The 23,862-nt window shown below is 39.5% G+C and overlaps 1 protein-coding gene across 3 annotated transcripts in view; it reads left to right on the forward strand.

The window, feature by feature from the left end:
* The first annotated feature begins 5,694 nt into the window (after nt 1-5,694).
* LOC129832871 (cell division cycle protein 27 homolog) overlaps nt 5,695-23,862 on the forward strand; it is a 32,829-nt gene continuing 14,661 nt past the window's right edge. The window contains exons 1-7 of one of the 3 annotated variants that reach the window (XM_055896951.1): nt 5,695-5,884; nt 18,322-18,440; nt 19,784-19,859; nt 20,363-20,510; nt 20,785-20,910; nt 21,788-21,885; nt 22,147-22,316. In XM_055896951.1, the coding sequence (XP_055752926.1) occupies nt 18,414-18,440; nt 19,784-19,859; nt 20,363-20,510; nt 20,785-20,910; nt 21,788-21,885; nt 22,147-22,316 (645 nt within the window). In that variant the 5' untranslated portion in view covers nt 5,695-5,884; nt 18,322-18,413. Of the gene's footprint in view, nt 5,885-18,263; nt 18,441-19,783; nt 19,860-20,362; nt 20,511-20,784; nt 20,911-21,787; nt 21,886-22,146; nt 22,317-23,862 lie in introns of those variants that run through there. The other 2 variants (XM_055896952.1, XM_055896953.1) reach the window with 2 other exon arrangements.

Raw genomic sequence — 23,862 nt, forward strand, 5'->3', positions numbered from 1 at the left:
AGATCCTTCTTTTAGGTTGCAGACCCTATCATCACCAAGCCTATCTCTGACCTTTTTAACCGGTCTCTCCTCTCTGGTGAGGTTCCCATTGCTTGGAAGGCAGCCATGGTGCACCCTTTATTCAAAGGGGGAGACCAAGGCCAATTCTTATTTGGCCAAGTTTATCGAAAGTGTTGGAAAAACTTGCCGTCTTGATGTCTATAGTATTCTCTCTGGTATGCAATCTGGTTTCCGCTCAGGTTATGGATGTGTCACTGCAACCTTAAAGGTCCTAAATGATGTCATCATTGCCTATATTTGTCCTATATTTGTTTTTTATAATCCCAGGCCCCATCCCCGCAGGATGCCTTTTGGTAGGCTGTCATTGTAATTAAGAATTTGTGTAACTAACTTGCCTAGTTAAATAAAAATAAAATGTCTACATGCACTACCCAAATTGCGGGCTTCCCAAACACACTTGTGATTTGAAACAATTCACAGCAAAAAAATGATCCTCTGTGGCTAAAAGCTCCCTGGTGAAGTATTTTGAATGGTTTTATTTAGACGGCAGTAATTATGTAATTTTGGCAAAACTTCAATTTACTTTCAGGAAATCCAACATCAGTGGGTTTACTGCCTTGTTCAGGGGCAGAACGACAGATTTTTACCTTGTCAGCTCGGGGATTCGATCTTGCAACCTTTCGGTTACTGGTCCAACGCTTTAACCACTAGGCTACCTGCCGCCCCCTCTATATGTCACCCATGTATCTGCTGTTCTGGCCAGAAATAGTATGACATGCCGTACTCTTTTGGTTCAGATAGCATCAGATACTGTACATTGTCTCACATACTGAGACGGCCTGTGTCATGACACTGTACCATGTGTCAGTCTTCACTTGCTGCAACATTTCACTCATTCAACAATACTCCCTCAATGGGCCAGAAGGTTATGTGACAGTGTGGAACCTTAACTGGTCTGAGACTAATGAGAGAGGCTAATGTGCCTGTGGCTCTGCTGGTGCTGGTATTATAGTGCTTTAGCCACACCGTGGGAAAACTGGGGATAGTTTTATGAACCTCAGAAATAGCCTGCCCTGTGCTAACAGCAAATGGATTTGTGATTAAAAGACAAGCTCGTTCCCATGTAAGGGTTGTCTGTCGATTTTACGGTATCACTGGTAAAAAAATATCCAGAAGCATGTATACACAATGACACAGTTTTTAGTCGGGGAACAACACTTTTTTTTGATGTGGTGTAAAGCTAGGACATTTGAATCTATCCTGGAGATTTCATTTGATAGGATCTGATTACGGATTCATGTGCTTTTTTTTAATGTTGACATCTGGTCAATCTAGTCATAATTCATAGATGTAAGTGTTGTTGTTGAAATGTCTCTTGGCAGAATAAACATGAACCTGGGGCATGTTAATCATCCTAGTTTAGTGCTGTGTTTTCCCTACAATGTGATGTAAAAATGGATTTATGCATTAATATGAGGAAACAATAATGTAATTTGTGACTTAATTTCTTCAAACGCGCATGAATAATTTCAGACATGGATTTTCAAACTGAACAGCGATAGCTCTCCTCTACCATCTAGAGGACATATATTAGAATATATTTCAGCAAAACATGTCCAGCAGTACGGTATGTGCCTCTCACGCTTAGTGTGATTATTATTCGGCTACCCTTTTCACTCGGTGACACTGGACAATAATTTAAAAACATTCCTCATTCCCCTATAGCATCATTCTCGAGCAGCTGTGAAGAAAGTATATGTTGCCAGGATATGATGGGCCCGATGTGTGCTATATGTCGTGACCTTTGTGTTGTGTTATCTCTGGGGGATAACTGCAAGATGGCTGAGAGAGAACAATGGATCCTGCTCTTCTGGCCTGATCACTCATCTATTTTGAATGTCATAAGCACATTAAGAAGTTACAACGTCAAGAATAATATGTATGTTGCTGTATGTGGATATTATGTTTGTACGTAAAGATATAGCAGCAGGGGGCCAAATCAGGTCTATAGGAATGCTACATGGAAATAGAAGCTGCATATGTTGAGTGGAGAGAGGTACAGTAGTAGTAGTCATTGTTCTAAACTCGACAGTCTTTTGGCACCATCTAGTGTTTCATGACTGATACACTGCCTCGTGGATGAAATTAATGGCATTGTGCAATGTTGCCAGGATATGTTGCCAGGACTGTAATAGCTACTGTAAATTGGACAGTGCAGTTAGATTAACAAGAATATGAGCTTTCTGCCCATATCAGATATGTCTACCTGAACTCAACTGTGCCATCTTTATACATTTCTTCACTCTCCTCGAAAATAGCACAACTGTACATCCTGGCTTTCTATGCTTACATTGTTTAGCTGTTTACATTAACATATCAGTGCCATACAAAATGTTTATAAATAGTCCATGCTTTACTTTATCAATAATTTAGGTCAATGGTCATCAACAATAAATACATGTATTGATAAGTCCGGGGCCTTAGTGAGGGGGGAAAAAAACATTACAAAGGGGATAAAAACATGACATTTGGTACAAACACTTCTCAGGTTATATGAAAACATCCCAGAAGGGGTGCTAGTTTAAAAATGAACCTCTATCGGTGTCCCCCCCTTACGGCACAGTTGAGTTAACGTAGACATATCTGATATGGGCAGAAAGCTCATATTCTTGTTAATCTAACTGCACTGTCCAATTTACAGTAGCTATTACAGTGAAAGAATACCATGATATTGTTTGAGGAGAGTGCACAGTTATGAAACTTTTAAATGTATTTAATAAACCAATTAGGCACATTTGGGCAGTCTTGATACAACATTTTGAACAGAAATGTAAGGGTTCATTGAATCAGTCTAAAACTTTGCGCATACACTGTCATCTAGTGGCCAAAACCTAAATTGCTCCTAACCTGGAATAGTACATTATGGCCTTTCTCTTCCATTTCAAAGATAGGACAAATACATTTTATTTAACACTTTTCTTTATTATATTTTACCAGATCTAATGTGTTATTCTCCTACATTAATTTCACATTTCCACAAACTTCAAAGTGTTTCCTTTCTAATGGTATCAAGAATATGCATATCCTTGCTTCAGGTCCTGAGCTACATACAGGCAGTTAGATTTGGGTATGTCATTTTAGGCCAAAAAATTTAAAAAAAGGTCATAACCTTTCAAGGAAAAACGAGTGGTTGGTCAGGGTGGATGTATAACACGAACGTCTAGCAACCCAAAGGTTTGAATCTCATCACGGACAACTTTAGCTTTTTAGCTAAATAGCAACTTGAAGTACTTACTACTTTTTAGCTACTTTGCAACTACTTAGCATGTTAGCTAACCCTTCCCCTAACCTTAACTCTTTTAGCTAACCATCTATCCAGGGCCTTAGCATCAAAAAGTGATGAAAACGTTACGCAGTAGACAAACAATTTGGTAGAGATGCTCTTTGGGATGTATTAGTTGATATTAGTACTTCAAGGAAAGATTCACCCATTTTTAATGTCATATTGTTTCTGTGCATCTCTGTTCTATTGATTGCTGGGGTAATTTTATGCTTTCATGAGTATCTGAGCTATTGCCGTTCCAGCAGGCAGAAATTTGGCTGGTATGACGTAGTACTGCGATAAAGCCGCTCTCACTACACTGGAAGTTAATAGGAATACGACTTTTAGATTGCAAAAACGTGTATCATACAAGTTAGATTTCAAAACTGACCGATGTCATAACGTGGGAGGTTGTCTTCTGTTGAATGAGCCATTGATCATATTTTTGCAAGAAATGTGTAATTTTAAAAGAGGGTCCACCACATTTCTCCTATTTGTTTGCCTCTTCAGTCCTAAACCTAACCCCTAGCCTAGCTAAAATGAGCACTCTAGCTAACATTATCCACCTAGTTAGAATAAAAACAAAAACTGATGTGTGGAAAATCTATTTACAAGATATTGACAGATTGCCACTGTTGCAGTGCCAACTTTGGGAGCATGTGCTCCTTAAACTCCTCTAGTCCAGCAATATGTGTCTGCCTGAGGTCGTCACGCTGGATGGTGATGGAGCCTCTGGTGGTCCACACAATGAATAAACAAGTGTCCCTTCCAGGGATGTGGAGCTGCCCTTGGACCTGGTGCATGTAAGGATGGTCTTCACGAAGGTGGTAAGACCCGCCCTCCTCCTGGATATAGAAATCCTTTGACTTCACTGCCTTCTCAATGGTAAGGTCCCTTGCACTATAGGCACACTTGACCTCCACCACTGCTGTAGTGCCGACTAGACCATCTGTTGCCCTTCTCTTCTGTGCCCCACTTTACATACAACGCGCCAACCAACGACTGATCTGAGGACCCTTTTAAGCAGCGACGGAGTAACACGCTTGGCCCTAACCACTGCTCCAAAATTGCTGGCCGTCAACCTCCCTCTCCTCATGGTGTGCCATTTGGGGTTGCCTGACGTATAGCCTCCTGCTGTAAAACCGACAGTACCATGCCAGCCAGGATGCCTGCATGCCCCAGGTGCCCTTGTTTTTTAATAAATGTCCGGTACCGACCAGGATGACAGGGAGGGTAGCGGTTTTTCTGTCTCAGGTTCGAGGAGCCATGCCATTCCACTGAACCTGCCCCAGAGACGGTTCCTTTGCCACTGAAGAGTCTCCTCTGTGGTCTCTCGGGACAAAGGGTTGTAGTCTTCGGCTGGGTACAGGTCCTCCAATGACTGCACCTGGTTGGGCATGGCTGGCTTCCTCCACTTCACATTCCACATCTGTACAACCGATATTGTGAACTGCAAAAATAGCCAATGCAGCCGCATGGAGGGCATTCACATGTGGTAGAGAGAATCCCCTGGTTACCTATAGAGACCTGTCAAGAGGAAGGATGTTAAGTGCCACATGCCTTTTAATGCATGACTTTGAACACCTTGAAATGCATTTGTTGTAAGAAATGTGCTATATAAATATAAACTTTGATTTGATTGACATTACAGCTGTAGGATATTTAATAAACTGTAATTTTCACACGAGGACAAGTGCAGTTTTTCAATAAACTTTAAATTGATAATTTGGGATTTTATCACTTAACATTTCAACCATATAGTGGGAAGGATCCTATAAAATCAAGACTGTGTGAATGCATGTACCACCCCGAATAAATAAATACCGTGCATTTGAAGACTTGTCTCTGCTGATGAAACGACAATAAAGGCTGGATGTCTAATCAAAGTCAATTCTGGAAGTCAATAGATTTTTTTGATTAATTCTCCTCAATGACTACATTCTACGTCTGGTATCCAGGGTAATCTAGTTAATGATTATATCATTGAATAAGTGGCTCGTTCCTTGTAGAATGTTGACAGGTGTATACAACACATTGTATTGATAAGATGCTCAAACGTAACCTAATCGCTACACTCACTGACACAGGATAAACTATCCCTCATGTTGGCCTTGACCAAACAGGTAAGTAAATTGCTCCTCACTTTAGCTGCACTTGCTGTAATACTCATCCTTAAAATGCCATAAGGTCTGAAATAGACACCAACGCCGACAAAACTGCACAAACGATTGTCTAGGCTAAGTAAAACCATGTTTAAAAAAATAACTGTTCTGCTAACTAGATAACTAAAGTATAGTCAGTGGCTAGCTAAGACCGAGAAAGGGGACGGAAGAAGTTAATCGATAGGACACAGGTCTCTGATCGCGTTGGTGAACGGTAGCCGACAATGTGGGCTAGAGATGATGTGTAGGAGCTTCCTGCAGGAATTTTGTAGTCTGGCTGAGGTCTGCTCAGTTGCTAATTAGCGTTTCAAATTTTGGGAGAGTAAATTGAGGCGGATATATTGATAAAACTCATGTTGTCCGAGAGAGAATTACATGGCTATCAAAGGATCACGCCAGGGTAAGTCTACACGAAACACAGACCTAATATGAAGTAGTTCTAAAATTCAAGATGCAAAAATTTATGTTGAAAAAACGATTGGAACCATTACCTGGTTTTACCACTCGGTTTTATGGATATTATGATGCGTCCACTGTGTTGGACTATATGAAACGTTGGTACCATAGAGAATGATGAATGCCTCTAGTGGCTAAACGGCCGTTTTAGCATGGGTAGCGCCATTGAGGGCTTCCACCATTTTAAAGTACTCAAAGGAGTCAACTGAGTGAGGATTCCTATGGGTTATAGCCTCAATGGTATTGCCCATGCTGTCACAGACACTATAATGCCCAGCCTGGTCTCATAGACTAGACGTAGCATAGTACATTTTAATCTGGGACACTCAAATTAGTATGATATGTTACATTTGGTATGATTACAGTACATAAGACGGCAGGTTACTTAAGCAGGGGTTGACAAACGCTTGTCCGCTTCCTCGGGGCAAGTTAAAACAAAAATGTAGAACAAGCAGATTATAGGAAGCATGGTGGAACCCTGACCTGTTCGCCGAACGTGCTACCTGTCCCAGACCTGCTGTTTTCAACTCTCTAGAGGCAGCAGGAGCAGTAGAGAATGATCGGCTATGAAAAGCAAACTGACATTTACTCCTGAGGTGCTGACCTGTTGCACCCTCGACAACCACTGTGATTATTATTATTTGACCATGCTGGTCATTTATGAACATTTGAACATCTTGGCCATGTTCTGTTATAATTTCCACCCGGCACAGCCAGAAGAGGACTGGCCACCCCTCATAGCCTGGTTCCTCTCTAGGTTTCTTCCTAGGTTTTGGCCTTTCTAGGGAGTTTTTCCTAGCTACTGTGCTTCTACACCTGCATTGCTTGCTGTTTGGGGTTTTAGGCTGGGTTTCTGTACAGCACTTTGAGATATCAGCTGATGTAAGAAGGGCTATATAGAGGGCTGAGAGGGCTTTCAATGTTGTTCAGATGATGGATATACTTTTATAATGAATTATACGTCTTATTTATTTATTGTCCTATCATGGAAAACTACATTTTTTTTATCTTAATAAATTATATCTAATTATTATCCTATTTTAATGGTACTGTCTATGGCCCTATACCCTAGACACCCACCTGAATGACCCAGATATTAAGGAGAAGTCCCTAACTGTTTTATGTGCTCGCTGTAAGCGGTCTATATGCAGCTAAAATGAGGTCAGAGACCAAGAGCAGCACTGCCCCCTCAAGATTCTGAGCCTGCTTGGCAGGGTTGGTCCTGCAAAGCCAAAGCCCCCTAAAGGGAGAGGAAAATATACAAGGAATTTCTCAAAGCTGCTAATGAGAACCTTGACGACCTTGTACCTAGCCGGTGGGGATTCCGGTGGGGTACCCCCACCCAGGCAGTGGCAGTGCTGGCAACACTAGCTGCAGTAACCCATGGGGAGGGGGTCACACTCGGACATTCAGAGAGGGGGTATATTATTGTGGCCCTGGCGGCACAGAATCAAGGTCGGACTGCATGGAGATGCGTGGGGACATGGTCATGACTGGTGGCCGTATTGTGGGTGTTTTTTTCAGGAATAGGGTGTACATTTGACTGCCATCACCAATTTGTAAGTCGCTCTGGATAAGAGCGTCTGCTAAATGACTTAAATGTAAATGTAATTATCTAGGATATGACAATGGTAAATAAATTTCAATTTTTGCTTATTTTTTTGCGCGGTCTTGCAGGCCTTCTCATGCAGCTGCAACTGCAATAGCATTTGGAAATCATGACCCATCTTGAGTTGGGCTCTGGGATGGTGCAAATGTTGAGAAAGTGAGCTTATGGTTGTGTGGGGGTAAGGGCTGAGTGTGTATGTGTGTATCCCACAACTGTTGCGAAAGAAGAAGTAAAAGATGTAAGGTACAATAGAGGATGATCCACAGCTATATATAATACAAATCGAGGTGACGGCAATGGAAATGCATATGGCAATTGATTTACTTCAATTCGGTAAATGGAACTGTATGCTCTTTTCAAAGAATGGATCCCAGTCGGTTCAGGGCTATGGGATACAGGGGGTCGAGGGTTGTCTGCCGGGCATTGGGATGACAAGCCATCTCGAGATGAGGCCTTTTAGCGGGTGGAATAGTAGGGACCAATTGGAGGTTTACTTAGTAGAAATGCAAATATCATGGTACAACTATATAGACACTCAATCATTATGTTACTTTTTAATAGTACGTTTACAAAAATATATTCTGATTAAAAGAATGAAAGGTGTGTCTCATGGTAAGTGGTGAAATAAGTATAGCCAGTTACAATTGTAATGGCTTAGCAGATAATAAGAAAAGACGATCAGTATTTACCTGGCTAAAAGAGAAGGATTATAATATTTATTGTTTACAGGAAACCCATTCAACAGTTTTAGATGAAGTTTTGTGGAAAAAGAACTGGGTGGGCAAAATATATTTCTCCCATGGGCAAAGAAATTCAAAAGGGGTGATGATCTTAATTAACAATAATTTTGATCCAAATGTGCAAATTGTCCAAACAGATCCTCAAGGTAGATGGATTATTTTAAATATGTTATTGGACAATAAACAAATATGGCTTGTTAACCTATACGGTCCGAATAATGATGATCCAAGCTTCTTTGAAAATATATATAAGAACTTATCAACTCTACAAGCAACACTAGACTCTATTATTATAATGGGAGATTTTAATACGGTCTTAAATAGCTCTATAGACCGGAAAGGAAATCACACTACAAATTATCACCCTCAGGCACTTAAGGAAATCATGAATGTCATGGATATATTGGAATTAGTGGATATATGGAGACTTAAATACCCTGATTTAGTGAGATATACATGGCGGAGGCTGAATCAAGCTAGTCGTCTTGACTACTTTCTAATTCCATTCTCTCTGGCACCAAAAGTTAAAAAAGTGTTGATAGGGGATAGAATGCGGTCGGATCATCACATAATTGGCATATATATTTCTCTTACAGAATTTCCACGTGGGCGAGGATATTGGAAATTTAATCAAAGTCTACTAGATGATAAATTGTTTAGAACTAGGACAGAAGATTTTATAACTGACTTTTTCAGACATAACATAGGTACAGCAGATCCCCTTATTGTATGGGACACTTTTAAGTGTGCCTTTAGAGGCCATGCAATTCAGTACTCATCTATAAAACAAAAGCAATTTAGATCAAAAGAGTCCATATTAACAAAGGAAATTGAAGGACTAACAGTACAGTTAGATAGCAATAAAAACGGTACCATAGAGGCACAGAATAATTTAGAGGAAAAACAAAAAGAAATGGAGGAACTTATTCAAGAAAGATCCAGTGTAATATATTATAAAAATAAAGCGAACTGGATGGAATATGGGGAAAAATGCACCAAATTCTTTTTCAATCTTCAATATAGAAATGCTACCAAAAAAAAATGTATTAAAACTTGTGACAAATGATGGAGTCACGCATGATTCACCAAATGATATTTTGAAAGAGGAAGTAAAGTACTTTAAGAATATTTTTTAGTTTCAGGCTCCTCCATCTCCACTAACTGAAACTAATTGTATGGATTTTTTTCCTATTAATAATGTAAAATTAACATCTGAACAGAAAGACTCATGTGAAGGCCAAATTACAGAGGAGGAACTGCTTGTTGCAATTGGGGCCTTTAAAGATGGGAAAACTCCAGGGCTGGATGGCATACCAGTGGAAGTATACAAAACGTTTTTTGATATACTCAAAGGACCATTATTAACTTGTTTTAACCACTCCTATATAAATGGTAGATTATCAGACACACAACAAGAAGGTCTGATATCGTTATTACTGAAACAGGACCCAAGTGGTATATATAAAGATCCAGTCCAATTAAAAAATTGGAGACCTCTTACACTTCAGTGTTGTGATGCAAAAATCCTAGCAAAATGCTTGGCGCATAGAATAAAAAAAGTTTTGTCAGATATTATTCATCCTAATCAGACAGGTTTTTTACATGGACGATACATTGGAGATAATATAAGGCAAGTACTGGAAACAATAGAACACTATGAGATATCGGGGACACCAGGCCTGGTTTTCATAGCTGATTTTGAAAAGGCTTTTGATAAAGTACGACTGGAGTTTATATATAAATGCCTAGAATATTTCAATTTTGGGGAATCTCTTATAAAATGGGTTAAAATTATGTATAGTAACCCTAGGTGTAAAATAGTAAATAATGGCTACATCTCAGAAAGTTTTAAACTATCTAGAGGAGTAAAACAAGGTTGTCCACTATCGGCATATCTATTTATTATTGCCATCGAAATGTTAGCTGTTAAAATTAGATCAAACATTAATATTAAAGGATTAGAAATCCATGGCTTAAAAACTAAGGTGTCATTGTACGCTGATGATTCATGTTTTCTTTTAAAACCACAACTAGAGTCTCTCCAGGGCCTCATAGAGGATCTAGATACCTTTGCTATCCTCTCTGGATTAAAACCAAATTATGATAAATGTACCATATTACGTATTGGATCACTAAAAAATACACATTTTATATTGCCATGTAGTTTACCAATTAAATGGTCTGACGGAGATGTGGACATACTCGGTATAAAAATCCCAAAAGAAAGAAATGATCTCACTCCAATAAATTTTTATAGAAAGTTAGCAAAAATAGATAAGATCTTGCTACCATGGAAAGGAAAATACCTGTCTATTTGTGGAAAAATCACCCTAATTAACTCTTTAGTCATATCACAGTTTACCTATTTGCTTATGGTTTTGCCTACACCTAGTGACCTGTTTTTTAAATTATATGAACAAAAAATATTCAATTTTATTTGGAATGGCAAGCCAGATAAAATTAAAAGGGCCTATTTATATAACGAATATGAATTCGGAGGGCAGAAATTATTAAATATTAAAGCATTAGACCTCTCACTAAAGGCATCGATCATACAAAAGTTATACTTAAATCCAAACTGGTTCTCTAGTAAACTGGTACGAATGTCTCATCCTATGTTCAAGAAGGGCCTTTTTCCCTTTATTCAGATTACACCTGCTCACTTTCGGTTGTTTGAAAAGGAAATGATCTCCAAAATATCCTTATTCTTTAAACAAGCCTTAGAAAGTTGGTTGCAATTTCAGTTTAATCCACCTGAAAGGACGGAACAAATAGTACAACAAATATTGTGGTTAAATTCAAATATAATAATTGATAAAAAAACTGTATTTATCGAAGAAATGTTTAAAAAAGGTATAATTTTTGTGAATGATATCATAAATAGGACTGGTGGAGTTATGTCACACATGCAGCTAACACAGACATATGGAAAAGTCTGCTCTACCCAAAATTACAACCAATTAATTGCAGCATTACCACAAAAATGGAAGAGGCAAGTAGAAGGGGAAAAAAGTAAGGAACTTGTATGTCGGCCCTGTATTAAAGAACAAAAATGGTTAAAGAAAAGTGTGATAAATAAAAACATATACCAATTTCATTTAAGGACCAAAAAACTGACAGCTGTGCCATATAAATTGCAAAATAGTTGGGAAGAGATTTTCGATGTACCCATTCCATGGCACATGGTTTATGAATTGATACGCAAAACAACGCCGGATTCAAAACTTCGAATTTTTCAATATAAATTACTGTACAAAATTCTTGCAACTAATAGAATGTTATATATATGGGGTATACAATCTTCCCAGCTCTGCAGATTCTGTTGTGAGGAGGCAGAGTCATTAGATCATTTATTTTGGTATTGTCCATATGTAGCTCGTTTTTGGTCACAGGTCCAGGAATGGCTGAAGAATTGCAACATTTGCCTAAAACTAACGCTACAGATAGCAATACTGGGGGATTTGAAAAGCCATAGTCAATCAATCAATAATATAATAATTATTTTGGCAAAGATGTTTATTTTTTAATTTACAATCTGTAGAAGCTATGAGAATAGGAAGGTTCAGGTCTTTTGTGAAGCATCACAGCACAGTTGAGAAATGTATGGCAAATAGAAATCCGAAATGGATGATGTTGGAAGATAGATGGGAGGGGTTGGGTGGAGCTGAAGGGTGGGACTAATAACAAGATAAACAGTGTAGGGCATACGGGATCTGTGAAATGTGTATAGGTGCGGAGCTTTTGTGAAATAGCACAGTTACAAGTGGAAATAAAATTGGATGGACAACAGAAATAGAGGAAGGACTAAGAACAAATAAGAGAGAACTATTGTAAAGTGGACTGTGTCTGTAAGATAGGTATAAGATGTAGAAATTGAAGGTAAAAGCAGAAGTGTTTATAAGTTTACTCCAATTGGGGGATTGGTGGTAGGGTCGCGGGGAATAATAATAAAGGCATATTCCTTAAAAAAGTATGTGTGTCTATATAGGTATGTGTATGTATATATGTGTATATGTATGCATACGTGTATGGATATATATATTTACCCAAAAAAATATGGGGGAATGGAAATGATGCAGACAATTACATTGGAAGCAACATTCTTTCCGCAATACTAAGCTGATCCACCCCTAAAAAAAAAAAAAAAAAAGAAAAAAAAAAAAAAAAAAAAAAAGAAGGGCTATATAAATACATTTGATTTGATAGGTTTAAGTTAATCAAGCAAAAATCACAATATCAAACAATTAGGCTACTCCAATCAGAATTGGATCACAGCGTCCTCCAGATGCAATGTTTTGCTCACTGCCCTCCCAATCTCTGCAGAGCTCAGCGGAGTATAATTATTGTAGGCCAGCGCATGAGCGCTCTTTCAATCATGCAGTCGCAAGATGCGTTTTTGACATCAAAGCGAGCCTTGTTGCTAATAATTGCTAGTTATTTGACCAGCTATGGCAAAATGTTGGTTAGCAATGAAAATCTTGGAAAGTCATGGTGTGTCCATCACCTGCGTGTGTGTCAGTGGGTCGTTGCCAGAGGACAGAGAGACATTTTCACAGCAGGTAAAATAATGATATACAACAGACCAAATAGATAGCCACATTATGAGCTAGTTATATCGCTAGTTTAACTATTTAGCATGCATTAATGTAATTGTCATGTCTGATGTCCTAAAATAACTTTTCCGCTGGCACTCGTGTTTAACCGCAAATTTCCAACACACAGTTGATGAAACCAATGCTGCATACACCGGTTGTAAAACCAACTCTCAAGCGTTAAAATTGGCTAGAATTCTCCTCTCTTTAATACCGGCCATGTAATTCTGTCAATAAAAAAATATTCTTAGAATAGCGTAATTGACAAGTAACTCCTATGCTGTCAAGATTAGAGGTCGACCGATTAATCAAGTTTTCATAACAATTAGTAATCGGCCTCTTTGGATTACATTGAAATCCACGAGGAAACTGAATGGTTGACCACCGGTTACGCAAGTGCAGCGTCAAAAGGACCTTGTGGCTGCAAGCTAACATTAAACTTATCTTATAAAAAAACTATCTTCACATAATCACGAGTTAACCTAGTAATATCATCAACCATGTGTAGTTAACTAGCTTGTCCTGTATTGCATATAATCAATGCGGTGCCTGTTAATTTATCATCGAGTCACAGCCTACTTCAACTTCGCCAAGCGGTTGATGATTTTAAAAAAGCGCAATCGTTTCACAGATGTACCTAAGCATAAACATCAATGTCTTAATTAAAATCAATACACAGAAGTATATATTTTTAAACCTGCATATTTAGTTTAAAGAAAATCCTGTTAGCAGGCAGAATTAACTAGGGAAATTGTGTCACTTGTCTTGCGTTCAGTTGATGCAGAGTCAGGGTATATGCAATAGTTTGAGGAGCCTGGCATGTTGCGAACTGTGTGACGACCGTAATTAATTTGCCAGAATTTTACATAATTATGACATAACATTGAAGGTTGTGCAACGTAACAGCAATATTTAGATTTAGGGTTGCCAATCGTTCGATAAAATACAGAATGGTTCCGTATTTCACTTAATTAAAGAATAAACATTTTCGAAATGATAGTTTCTGGATTTGACCATATTAATGACAAGGCTCGTATTTCTGTGTTTATTATATTTAAGTCTATGATTTGATAGAGCAGTCTGACTGAGCGGTGGTAGGCAGCAGGACACTCGTAAGCATTCATTCAAACAGCACTTTACTGCATTTTGCCAGCAGCTCTTAGCAATGCTTGAAGCAGGACGCTGTTTATGACTTCAAGCCTATCAACTCCCGAGATTAGGCTGGCAATACTAAAGTGCCTATAAGAACATCCAATGGTGAAAGGTATATTAAATACAAATGGTATAGAGAGACATAGTCGAATCGTCAGAATTCCTATAATAACTACAACCTGAAACTTCTTAACTGAGACTATTGAAGAACTGGGAATATTGAACCACCTGCTTTCACGTGTTCTCATGTTAAACGTTAGCTTTTTTACATGGTACATATTGCACTTTTACTTTCTTCTCCAACACTGTGTTTTTGCATTATTTAAACCAAATTGAACTTGTTTCATTATTTATTTGAGACTACATAGATTTTATCTATGTATTATATTAAGTTAAAATAAGTGTTCATTGTTCATTCAGTATTGTTGTAACTGTCATTATTACGTATATATATATATATGTATATGTATATGTATATGTATATATGTATATATATATGTATATATGTGTGTGTGTATATGTATATATGTATATGTATATATGTATGTATATATATATGTATATATATATATATATATATATATATATATATATATATATATATATATATATATATATATATATATACACACACACACACACACACACACACACACACACACACACACACACACACAGTTGAAGTCATAAATTTACATACACTTAGTTTGTAGTCATTAAATGTTGTTTTTCAACCACTCCACAAATTTCTTGTTAACAAACTATAGTTTTGGCAAGTCAGTTAGGACATCTACTTTGTGCATGACACAAGACATTTTTCCAAAAATTGTTTATAGACAGATTATTTGACTTATAACTCACTGTATCACAATTCCAGTGGGTCAGAAGTTTACATACACTAAGTTGATTGTGCCTTTTAAACAGCTTGGAAAATTGCAGAAAATGATGTCATGGCTTTAGAAGATTCTGATACGCTAATTGACATAATTTGTCAATTGGAGGTGTACCTGTGGATGTATTTCAAGGCCTACCTTCAAACTGAGTGCCGCTTTGCTTGACATCATGGAAAAATCAAAAGAAATCTGCCAAGATCTCATAAAAATGTTGTAGACCTCCACAAGTCTGGTTCATCCTTGGGTACAATTTCCAAATGCCTGAAGATACCACGTTCATCTGTACAAACAATATTACGCAAGTATAAACAACATGGGACTACGCAGCCGTCATACCGCTCAGGAAGGAGACACGTTCTAGAGATTAACATACTTTTGTGCGAAAAGTGCAAATCAATCCCAGAACAACAGCAAAGGACCTTGCGAAGATGCTGGAGGAAACCGGTACAAAAGTATCTATATCGAGTCCTATATCGACATAACCTGAAAGGCCTCTCAGCAAGGAAGAAGCCACTGCTCCAAAACCGCCATACAAAAGGTAGACTGCAGTTTGCAACTGCACATGGGGACAAAGATCATTTTTGGAGAAATGTCCTCTGGTCTGATGAAACAAATAGACCTGTTTGGCTATAATGACCATCGTTATGTTTTGAGGAAAAAGGGGGAGCCTTGCAAGCTGAAGAACACCATCCCAACCGTGAAGCACAGGGGTGGCATGTTGTGGGGATGCTTTACTGCAAGAGGGACTGGTGCACTTCACAAAATAGATAGCACCATGAGGCAGGAAAATGACGTGGATATGTTGAAGCAACATCTCAAGACATCAGTTAAAGATTGGTCACAAAATGGGTCTTCCAAATGGACAATGACCCTAAGCATACTTCCAAAGTTGTGGCAAAATGGCTTAAGGACAACAAAGGCAACGTATTGGAGTGGCCATCACAAAGCCCTGACCTCAATCCTATAGAAAATTAGTGGGCAGAACTGAAAAAGCATATGCGAGCAATGAGGCCTGCAAACCTAACTCAGTTACACCAGCTCTGTCAGGAGGAATGGGCCAAAATTCACCCAACTTATTGTGGGAAGTTTGTCGAAGGCTACCTGAAACATTTGACCCAAGTGTTAAACAATTTAAAGGCAATGATACACTCAATTAGTATATGCTATGTGAACTTCTGACCCACTGGGAATCTGATGAAAGAAATAAAAGCTGAAATAAATAATTCTCTGCTATTATTATGACATTTCAAATTCTTAAAATAAAGTGGTGATCCTATTTGACCTAGACAGGGTCTTTTTACTAGGATTAATTGTCATGAATTGTGAAACTGAGTTTAAATGTATTTGGTGTATGTAAACTTCCGACTTCAACTGTGTGTATATGTGTATATATACACTGCTCAAAAAAATAAAGGGAACACTTAAACAACACAATGTAACTCCAAGTCAATCACACTTCTGTGAAATCAAACTGTCCACTAAGGAAGCAACACTGATTGACAATAAATTTCACATGCTGTTGTGCAAATGGAATAAACAAAAGGTGGAAATTATAGGCAATTAGCAAGACACCCCCCAAAACAGGAGTGACTCTGCAGGTGGTGACCACAGACCACTTCTCAGTTCCTATGCTTCCTGGCTGATGTTTTGGTCACTTTTGAATGCTGCCGGTGCTCTCACTCTTGTGGTAGCATGAGACGGAGTCTACAACCCACACAAGTGGCTCAGGTAGTGCAGTTCATCCAGGATGGCGCATCAATGCGAGCTGTGGCAAAAAGGTTTGCTGTGTCTGTCAGCGTAGTGTCCAGAGCATGCAGGCGCTACCAGGAGACAGGCCAGTACATCAGGAGACGTGGAGGAGGCCGTAGGAGGGCAACAACCCAGCAGCAGGACCGCTACCTCCGCCTTAGTGCAAGGAGGTGCACTCCCAGAGCCCTGCAAAATGACCTCCAGCAGGCCACAAATGTGCATTTTTTTGAGCAGCGTGTATAAAAATCTGCAGATTGATCGGTATCGGCTATTTTTGGTCCTCCAATAATCGGTATCGGCGTAAAAATCATTGGTCGACCTCTAGTCAAGATCTCCCCTGAACGCTGAATATTTTAACCTTACAAATAGATAAACATCTGAGTTAGCTACTTCACTCACTTTATCAATATGATCCCTGGTTCATTGAATGAGGGAATTATTTTATAAAAACATAAAATGTATTTGGTTGTAATTGTAATGTTGCAAGGTGCTCAACCCTCCTCCTGGAGTCCACAAGAGCTACTGGGTGTGCAGGCCTTTGCTCCAGCCCTGCTCGAACACACCACTTTTTTTCCCTCTTAAAAAAACAGTTACCTTTAAGCTAAATCTGGTGTGTTTGAGCAGGGTTGGATAAAAATCCTGCACATCAAGTAGCTCTCCAGGTGGAGGGTTGAAGGACCACATGTGTTTTATACAGTAGCCTATCCGTGCAGTATTTTACTTTGTGGGGGGTTAAAAGGCTACAACGGCAGAAAATATAATACATAGTATCATAGACCAGAAGCCTTCCATTATCAATACCAGTGATAACAATGAAGGTTATTTTGTGAAGTGGTTCCTTGCGTCATACAACACAATTTGCAGTCACCTTTTTGGCCCATGGTATTATAGCACTTTTTTGAATTGAGCATTCAGACAAGTAAAATATCTGTCCTACTTACAAGTGGCTAAAAAAGTTAATGTCAAGCCCTGTTATTAAGGCAAAAATGATCGGAGTGTGTTTGGTAACGTGATTGTCTAGCAACCCAAAGGTACAAGCATTTCGCTACACCCACATTAACATCTGCTAAACACGTTTATGTGACATAACATTTGATTTGAGGTTGTGTGATCGATTCTCATCATGGACAACTTTAGAATTTTAGCAACTTCGCAACTACTTATTACTTTTTAGCTACTTTGCAACTACTTAGCATGTTAGCTAACTCCTAACCTTAACCCTAACCCCAACCCCTAGCGTAGCTGACGTTAGCAACAACAAATTGGAATGCGTAACATATCATACGTTTACAAAATTTGTGAAATATTGTAGGAATTGCATTTCGTAACATACGAAGTGGATGATGGACATCACAAATTAATACATACCATATGAAACGTGACATATCATACTAAATGTAGTGTCTCGGTTTTACTTGCAGAATAATACGAAATTATCTGACACAAGGTTGCAATTGCACAGCTATAAAGATGAGTCCCTATCTATCTCTATGGTTTATACACGAGTTTATTTTTCGGCTAATGACTGTTTCGGTTATTTACGCTGTCTTCGATTCTATTCGTATGCTGATACTTTCGCATCTGTTTCGGATATGTTCGGGAGCTTTCGGCATGGTCGGTAACGGTCGTTGTGTTCAAATCTTCAGAGCTACTTCTGGCCTGGATACTGAACTAAGAAAGGAACTGAAGAAAGAGGGAAACAAAAAACAGTGGACGAGAGAAGGAGCCGGACAACGGAATGACGGTCCTGCAGGAACCTGTTCAGGTAACGAAACAGTTTGCTATACCAAGAAGAAAACTGTCACATGCAGGACAGGAGGGATGTATTGTGGCTTGCACTGTTCTCTCCCTACCAGAAAGATCCACTACTGCTACACCGAGGCCTGAAAACAAATGTTTGGCCTAGCCAGCTAGCATTCCCCAAAATAGTTGCTTCGTTGTCAAAATCGGTTCGTTGTCAAAAACTAGTACCTGTTATTCAATATATAACGTTACTACACAGGGGATACTCTTTCGAACTGCCACTGTCAGCCAGGTATCCGAAATTAGATGGCGGTAGGTGCCAGGTAACTTAACTGAAGTAGGTACTCAGTCATTAGCCATATTTAGTTTAACTAGCTACGTTAACGTTAGTGAGTTAATGTTAGTTATGCAAGGTTTGTTTTGAATTATCTGGTTAATTTTAGCAAACGAGTTAGCTACTGGCAAACTCTATTAGATGGTTAGACTAACATAACTTGCTAACGTTAGCTAATTACTAACTTAAACTATGACAGTAAAGTGAGTTGTTCCAGATAACGTTATCTAAATTAACTAAGTTGGTTAGCTAAACATTACAGCTGATCAGATTGATGTTTAACATTATTCCAATGTCGTTCTTTCTCTGCAGCATAACATTGGCTAACGCTAAAGTCGTTAAGCTAAGTTAGATACTAGTAAGTTATAGCTAACATGTCGTCCAAGGTGTAACAGTTATTTCGGGTTGTATAGTAAATGGTCATTTGACAGCTGACTTGAAAATAATGAAAACCACTGGCTAGTTAGCTAACTACTCAGTGCTGGCTAGCTACATGGATAACTGCTGCCTGCATTGACATGGCGTTTGTTGAACATTTGATGCAGCTAACGGTAGACACTTGCCAGCCACGGTAACCTTAAATAATCAGATCTGACCTAGCCAAGTAACGTTACCGCAACTAACATTAGTTAGTTACATTGCTAAGTTATCCTATGGCCACATATGTTGGTATTGATTTCGAACGATGAAATAACGTTAGCTAAATGTTTGACACTTGCCACGAAAAACTGGATTTCGCCTTTTTTTTTTCGCTAGCATTGCCTGCCAGTCGAATGTAGCTAGCTAATGGTTGTTTGCTGTGTCAACATTTCATAGCCATCTAGCTAACAGCCAGCAATAGTATTGAATAGTCTGCTATAATAAGCTGCAAGCTTTGTATTCAAAGAATGTTATCAACGCATGTGCTTATTGACTGATTAGGCCACCGCCAGATCAGACAATCACAGTAGGCTATGTGGCAAAATGTAGAGATGCAGATAGGGGAAATGGGAGACATGGCATTATGTGTTTGTTTGTCTCCCTGTGTCTAGGCTGCTGTTTGGCATGCACTAAACCACTATGCCTACCGAGATGCCGTGTTCCTGGCTGAGAGACTCTATGCTGAAGGTAATGAAATCTATCCGTCTTGAGAAGATCCTGTCCATGCTGCAGCACACCCGAGCACCTCCTGTTCCAGCTTACTGTGCTGACAACTGTACAGTTCCATCTGATTTCTTTAATCCATACAGATACTCCTAAAAGGTTTTGACATGATGGTGGCTTGTGAGGCCTGACTGACACATGCAAAACAGGTTTTAGAAGACATTGTCATTTCTTATAGAATAGCCTGTAGGCTGCTGTTGCTTTAATGTGGAACGTACAACACTGCAGTGGACTATTAAGCTATAGCGTAGACGTGAGTCGATCAAAATAACACATCAAGTATGAACCTTCGTCACATGCCAAAAGGAATCTAATGCTGTCAGTGCAAGTCTGAAAATGTTAGAGCCAAATTAATAACATTTATATTTATAACTCCTAGTCCTCTGGGAATGAGATTGTGTGTCAGGGTATCTGTATGTTCATTTAAATTATGCATTATTTGGATGCATCTCTTATCCTCCTCACAGTGCATTCGGAGGAGGCCCTCTTTCTGTTAGCCACTTGCTACTATCGTTCGGGAAAGGCCTACAAGGCATACCGCCTTCTCAAGGGGCACAGCTGCACAACGCCACAATGCAAATACCTCCTCGCCAAGTGCTGTGTAGAACTGAGCAAGTAAGGATGTTATTTTGTTTGATGTTTTAGGCCTCATAGCTATGACATTGTGCATGCTTTGAATCCAGAGTGCCAACATATTATTTTCTTGGCCATGCTGCATACTGCAGCCAAATGGATTTAGGATCTTGCTCTTCTGTCATGCAAGAATTTAATACAAAATTTCCTCAAACAAGGATTAAGGAGGGCCAGTCCGAGGACAAGAGGCCTATATAGCTCCCCTCTTTGACCCCTGTATGCTCACATCAGTGGTCCGGTCCTCTTCTCTTCACAGGCTTGCAGAGGGAGAGCAGATCCTGACAGGGGGGGTCCTGAACAAACAGAAGAGCCAGGAGGACATTGTCACAGAGTTTGGAGACTCTGCCTGTTTCACGTTATCCATGTTGGGGCAAATCTATTGGTAGGATAATCATGTTCATTACTTCATTGGTTAACAATCTAAAGCATGTTCTCAATTGAGAGCTGATTGCTTGTGTGCTAGCTATCACATAGCAATACCTAATGTTTTACTATGCAACTGAGAGATAGACATTGTAACCTAGTGCAGAGGTTTGGGCGTAGCAGTGCTTTGATGTTTGTTGAGATGGAAATGTTTATTGTATCCCAAAGAAAACTTTGTTTATTCAGCTTCCCAGGGTGTTGCTAATGAATTGGAGAGGAGGCATGTCTGTTAACGATATTTGGATGTTACCTTGGTCAATTCAAATGGACTATTTGAATGCAGCAAGGGGCTGCAGCAGCCTCCTAAGCAAAGGATGTGTCCCTTTCTACAGAGATACCGTATTTAGAACATGATGTAAGCTCAGCCAGTGGGCTAGAATGTCAGCGTTTATCACTTAGTCATGAACATCATGTTACAATTTAGACATGCATGAATCACAATCAAAATGCTATTGTCTCAATTTCTAAAGTGTAACCATCTCAGAAATCAGACTCTAAACAACAACGTGGTATTCTGGTATATTTCACAGTGCTGTTGCATTATTACTTTGTGATGTCAAGAAAACCAATGTAGAGGTTAAGCAAAAGTAATTGGTCTGGTATCTAACACGTGTAACTGTAATAGAACCATAAATGCCCAGTGAGTGGTTGCTTGCTCTTATACATTAGATTTGAGGTACAGAAACAAGCTAATCCTGGCAAAGATATTAGCTGGAATGTTCTAAATTAGGTTAACGTGACCAGATGCAATGTGTTTTGTTGTGTGATTGCACGTGCGTGCCTGTCACCCACATGCATCAGTCAATATCGAGAATAATTTTCTTCTGTCTGTGCAGCAAAACGGATCGTCTGGCTAAAGGTTCGGAATGTTATCAGAAGAGCCTGAGTATGAATCCTTTCCTGTGGTCTCCCTTTGAGTCCCTCTGTCAGATCGGTGAGTCGGTCAATCAGCTAGGGTGGGTGGGGGGGTAGTTATATAATGCATGTGAAGATGATAGAATATGTATTTGCATGAACAATAGAGTTTGATTCTCTTGTCATGGTAAGACAAAAACGGGAAATTTACACTGGTCCTAATCCCATGCATGATGGCAGAACCAAATCTAATTCCCTGACCAGTGCTCGTGCTCAAATCCACTCTATTCCCTCCCCCTGTTCTTAAGCTGATCATATTACCTTGTATCTTTGTTGTCAGGTGATCGTCCGGACCCGGAGCAGATCTTCAGACTGACGTCCCTGCAGTGCTTCAGCGGCGGGAGTGGAGCCCCTTCCTTGCTCCCCATCAGCCCCGCCCACACGCCTAGCCACAACATGCCCCACCGCCAGGTGGACACGGTGCTCATGGAGACGCCCCAGGACACCTTAGTACGTCCCTTCGACTCTCCCTCCCCCTGTCCATTTAAACCCAGTATTCCTGTCATCCATACTTTTCTACAGCCAGGTTTGGCTCTCTTTACAATGATGGCTTGCATTGCGTTGGTACCAAGATGAGGGTGTTTGGTCAGGGGTTGGGACTGTGGAAGAATGTGATCTGTGAACACTCGGGGTGTAATGGTAAACTTATTCTTATGGGGACCTGTCCAATTCGAACACCTACTCATTCAAGGGTTTTTCTTTTATTTGTACTATTTTCTACATTGTAGAATAATAGTGAAGACATCAAACCATGAAATAACACATTAAATCATGTAGTAACCAAAATTGTTCAACAAATCAAAATAGATTTGAGATTCTGCCACCCTTTGCCTTGATGACAGCATTGCACACTATTGGAATTCTCTCAACCAGCTTCATGAGGTAGTCACCTGGTATGCATTTCAGTTGTCAGTAAATCCAGAAAAAGATGAACTTTGAAAGTTTCTCAAGTGCATTTGCAAAAACCATCAAGCACTATGATGAAACTGACTCTCATGAGGACCACCACAGGAAAGGAAGACCCAGAGTTACCTCTGCTGCAGAGGATAAGCTCATTAGAGTTACCAGCCTCATAAATTGCAGCCCAAACAAATGCTTCACATTTTCAAGTAACACATCTCAACATCAACTGTTCAGAGGAGACTGCGTGAATCAGGTCTTCGTGGTCGAATTGCTGCAAAGAAACCACTACTAAAGGAAACCAATAATAAGAAGAGACTTGCTTGGGCCAAGAAACACGAGCAATGGACATTAGACTTTTGGTCTGATGAGTCCAAATTTGAGATTTTTTGTTCCAACTGCCATGTCTTTGTGAGATGCAGAGTAGGTGAATGGATGATCTCCGCTTGTGTGGTTCCCACCGTGAAGCATGGAAAAGGAGGTGTGATGGTGTGGGGGTGCTTTGCTGATGACACTGTCAGTGATTTTTAGAATTCAAGGCACACTTAACCAGCATTGCTACCACAGCATTCTGCAGCGATACGCTTAGTGGGACTATCATTTGTTTTCAACAGGACAATGACTCAAAACACACCCTCAGGCTGTGTTAGGGCAATTTGACCAAGAAGGAGAGTTATGGAGTGCTGCGTAGGATGACCTCGCCCCCCACAATCACCCGACCTCAACCCAATTGGGATGAGTTGGACCGCACAGTGAAGGAAAAGCAGCCAACAAGTGCTTAGCATATGTGGGAACTCCTTCAAGACTGTTGGAAAAGCATTCCAGGTGAAGCTGGTTGAGAGAATGTCAAGCGTGTACAAAGCTGTCAACAAGGCAAAGGGTGACTAGTTTGAAGAACCTAAAATATATTTTGATTTGTTGAACACGTTTTTGGTTACTACATGATTCAATAAGTGTTATTTCATAGTTTTGATGTCTTTCCTATTATTCTACCATGTTTCCTGATGTTTACGCATTGTTGTGGATCTCCAATTCTTATTTGTATTGTGTGTGTGTGTGTTTCTCTCCAATTTCGATCTTGTCTCGTCGATGCAAC

This window comes from Salvelinus fontinalis, chromosome 34 (assembly GCF_029448725.1).
Source record: "Salvelinus fontinalis isolate EN_2023a chromosome 34, ASM2944872v1, whole genome shotgun sequence".
In the NCBI taxonomy this organism is placed as follows: Eukaryota; Metazoa; Chordata; class Actinopteri; order Salmoniformes; family Salmonidae; genus Salvelinus; species Salvelinus fontinalis.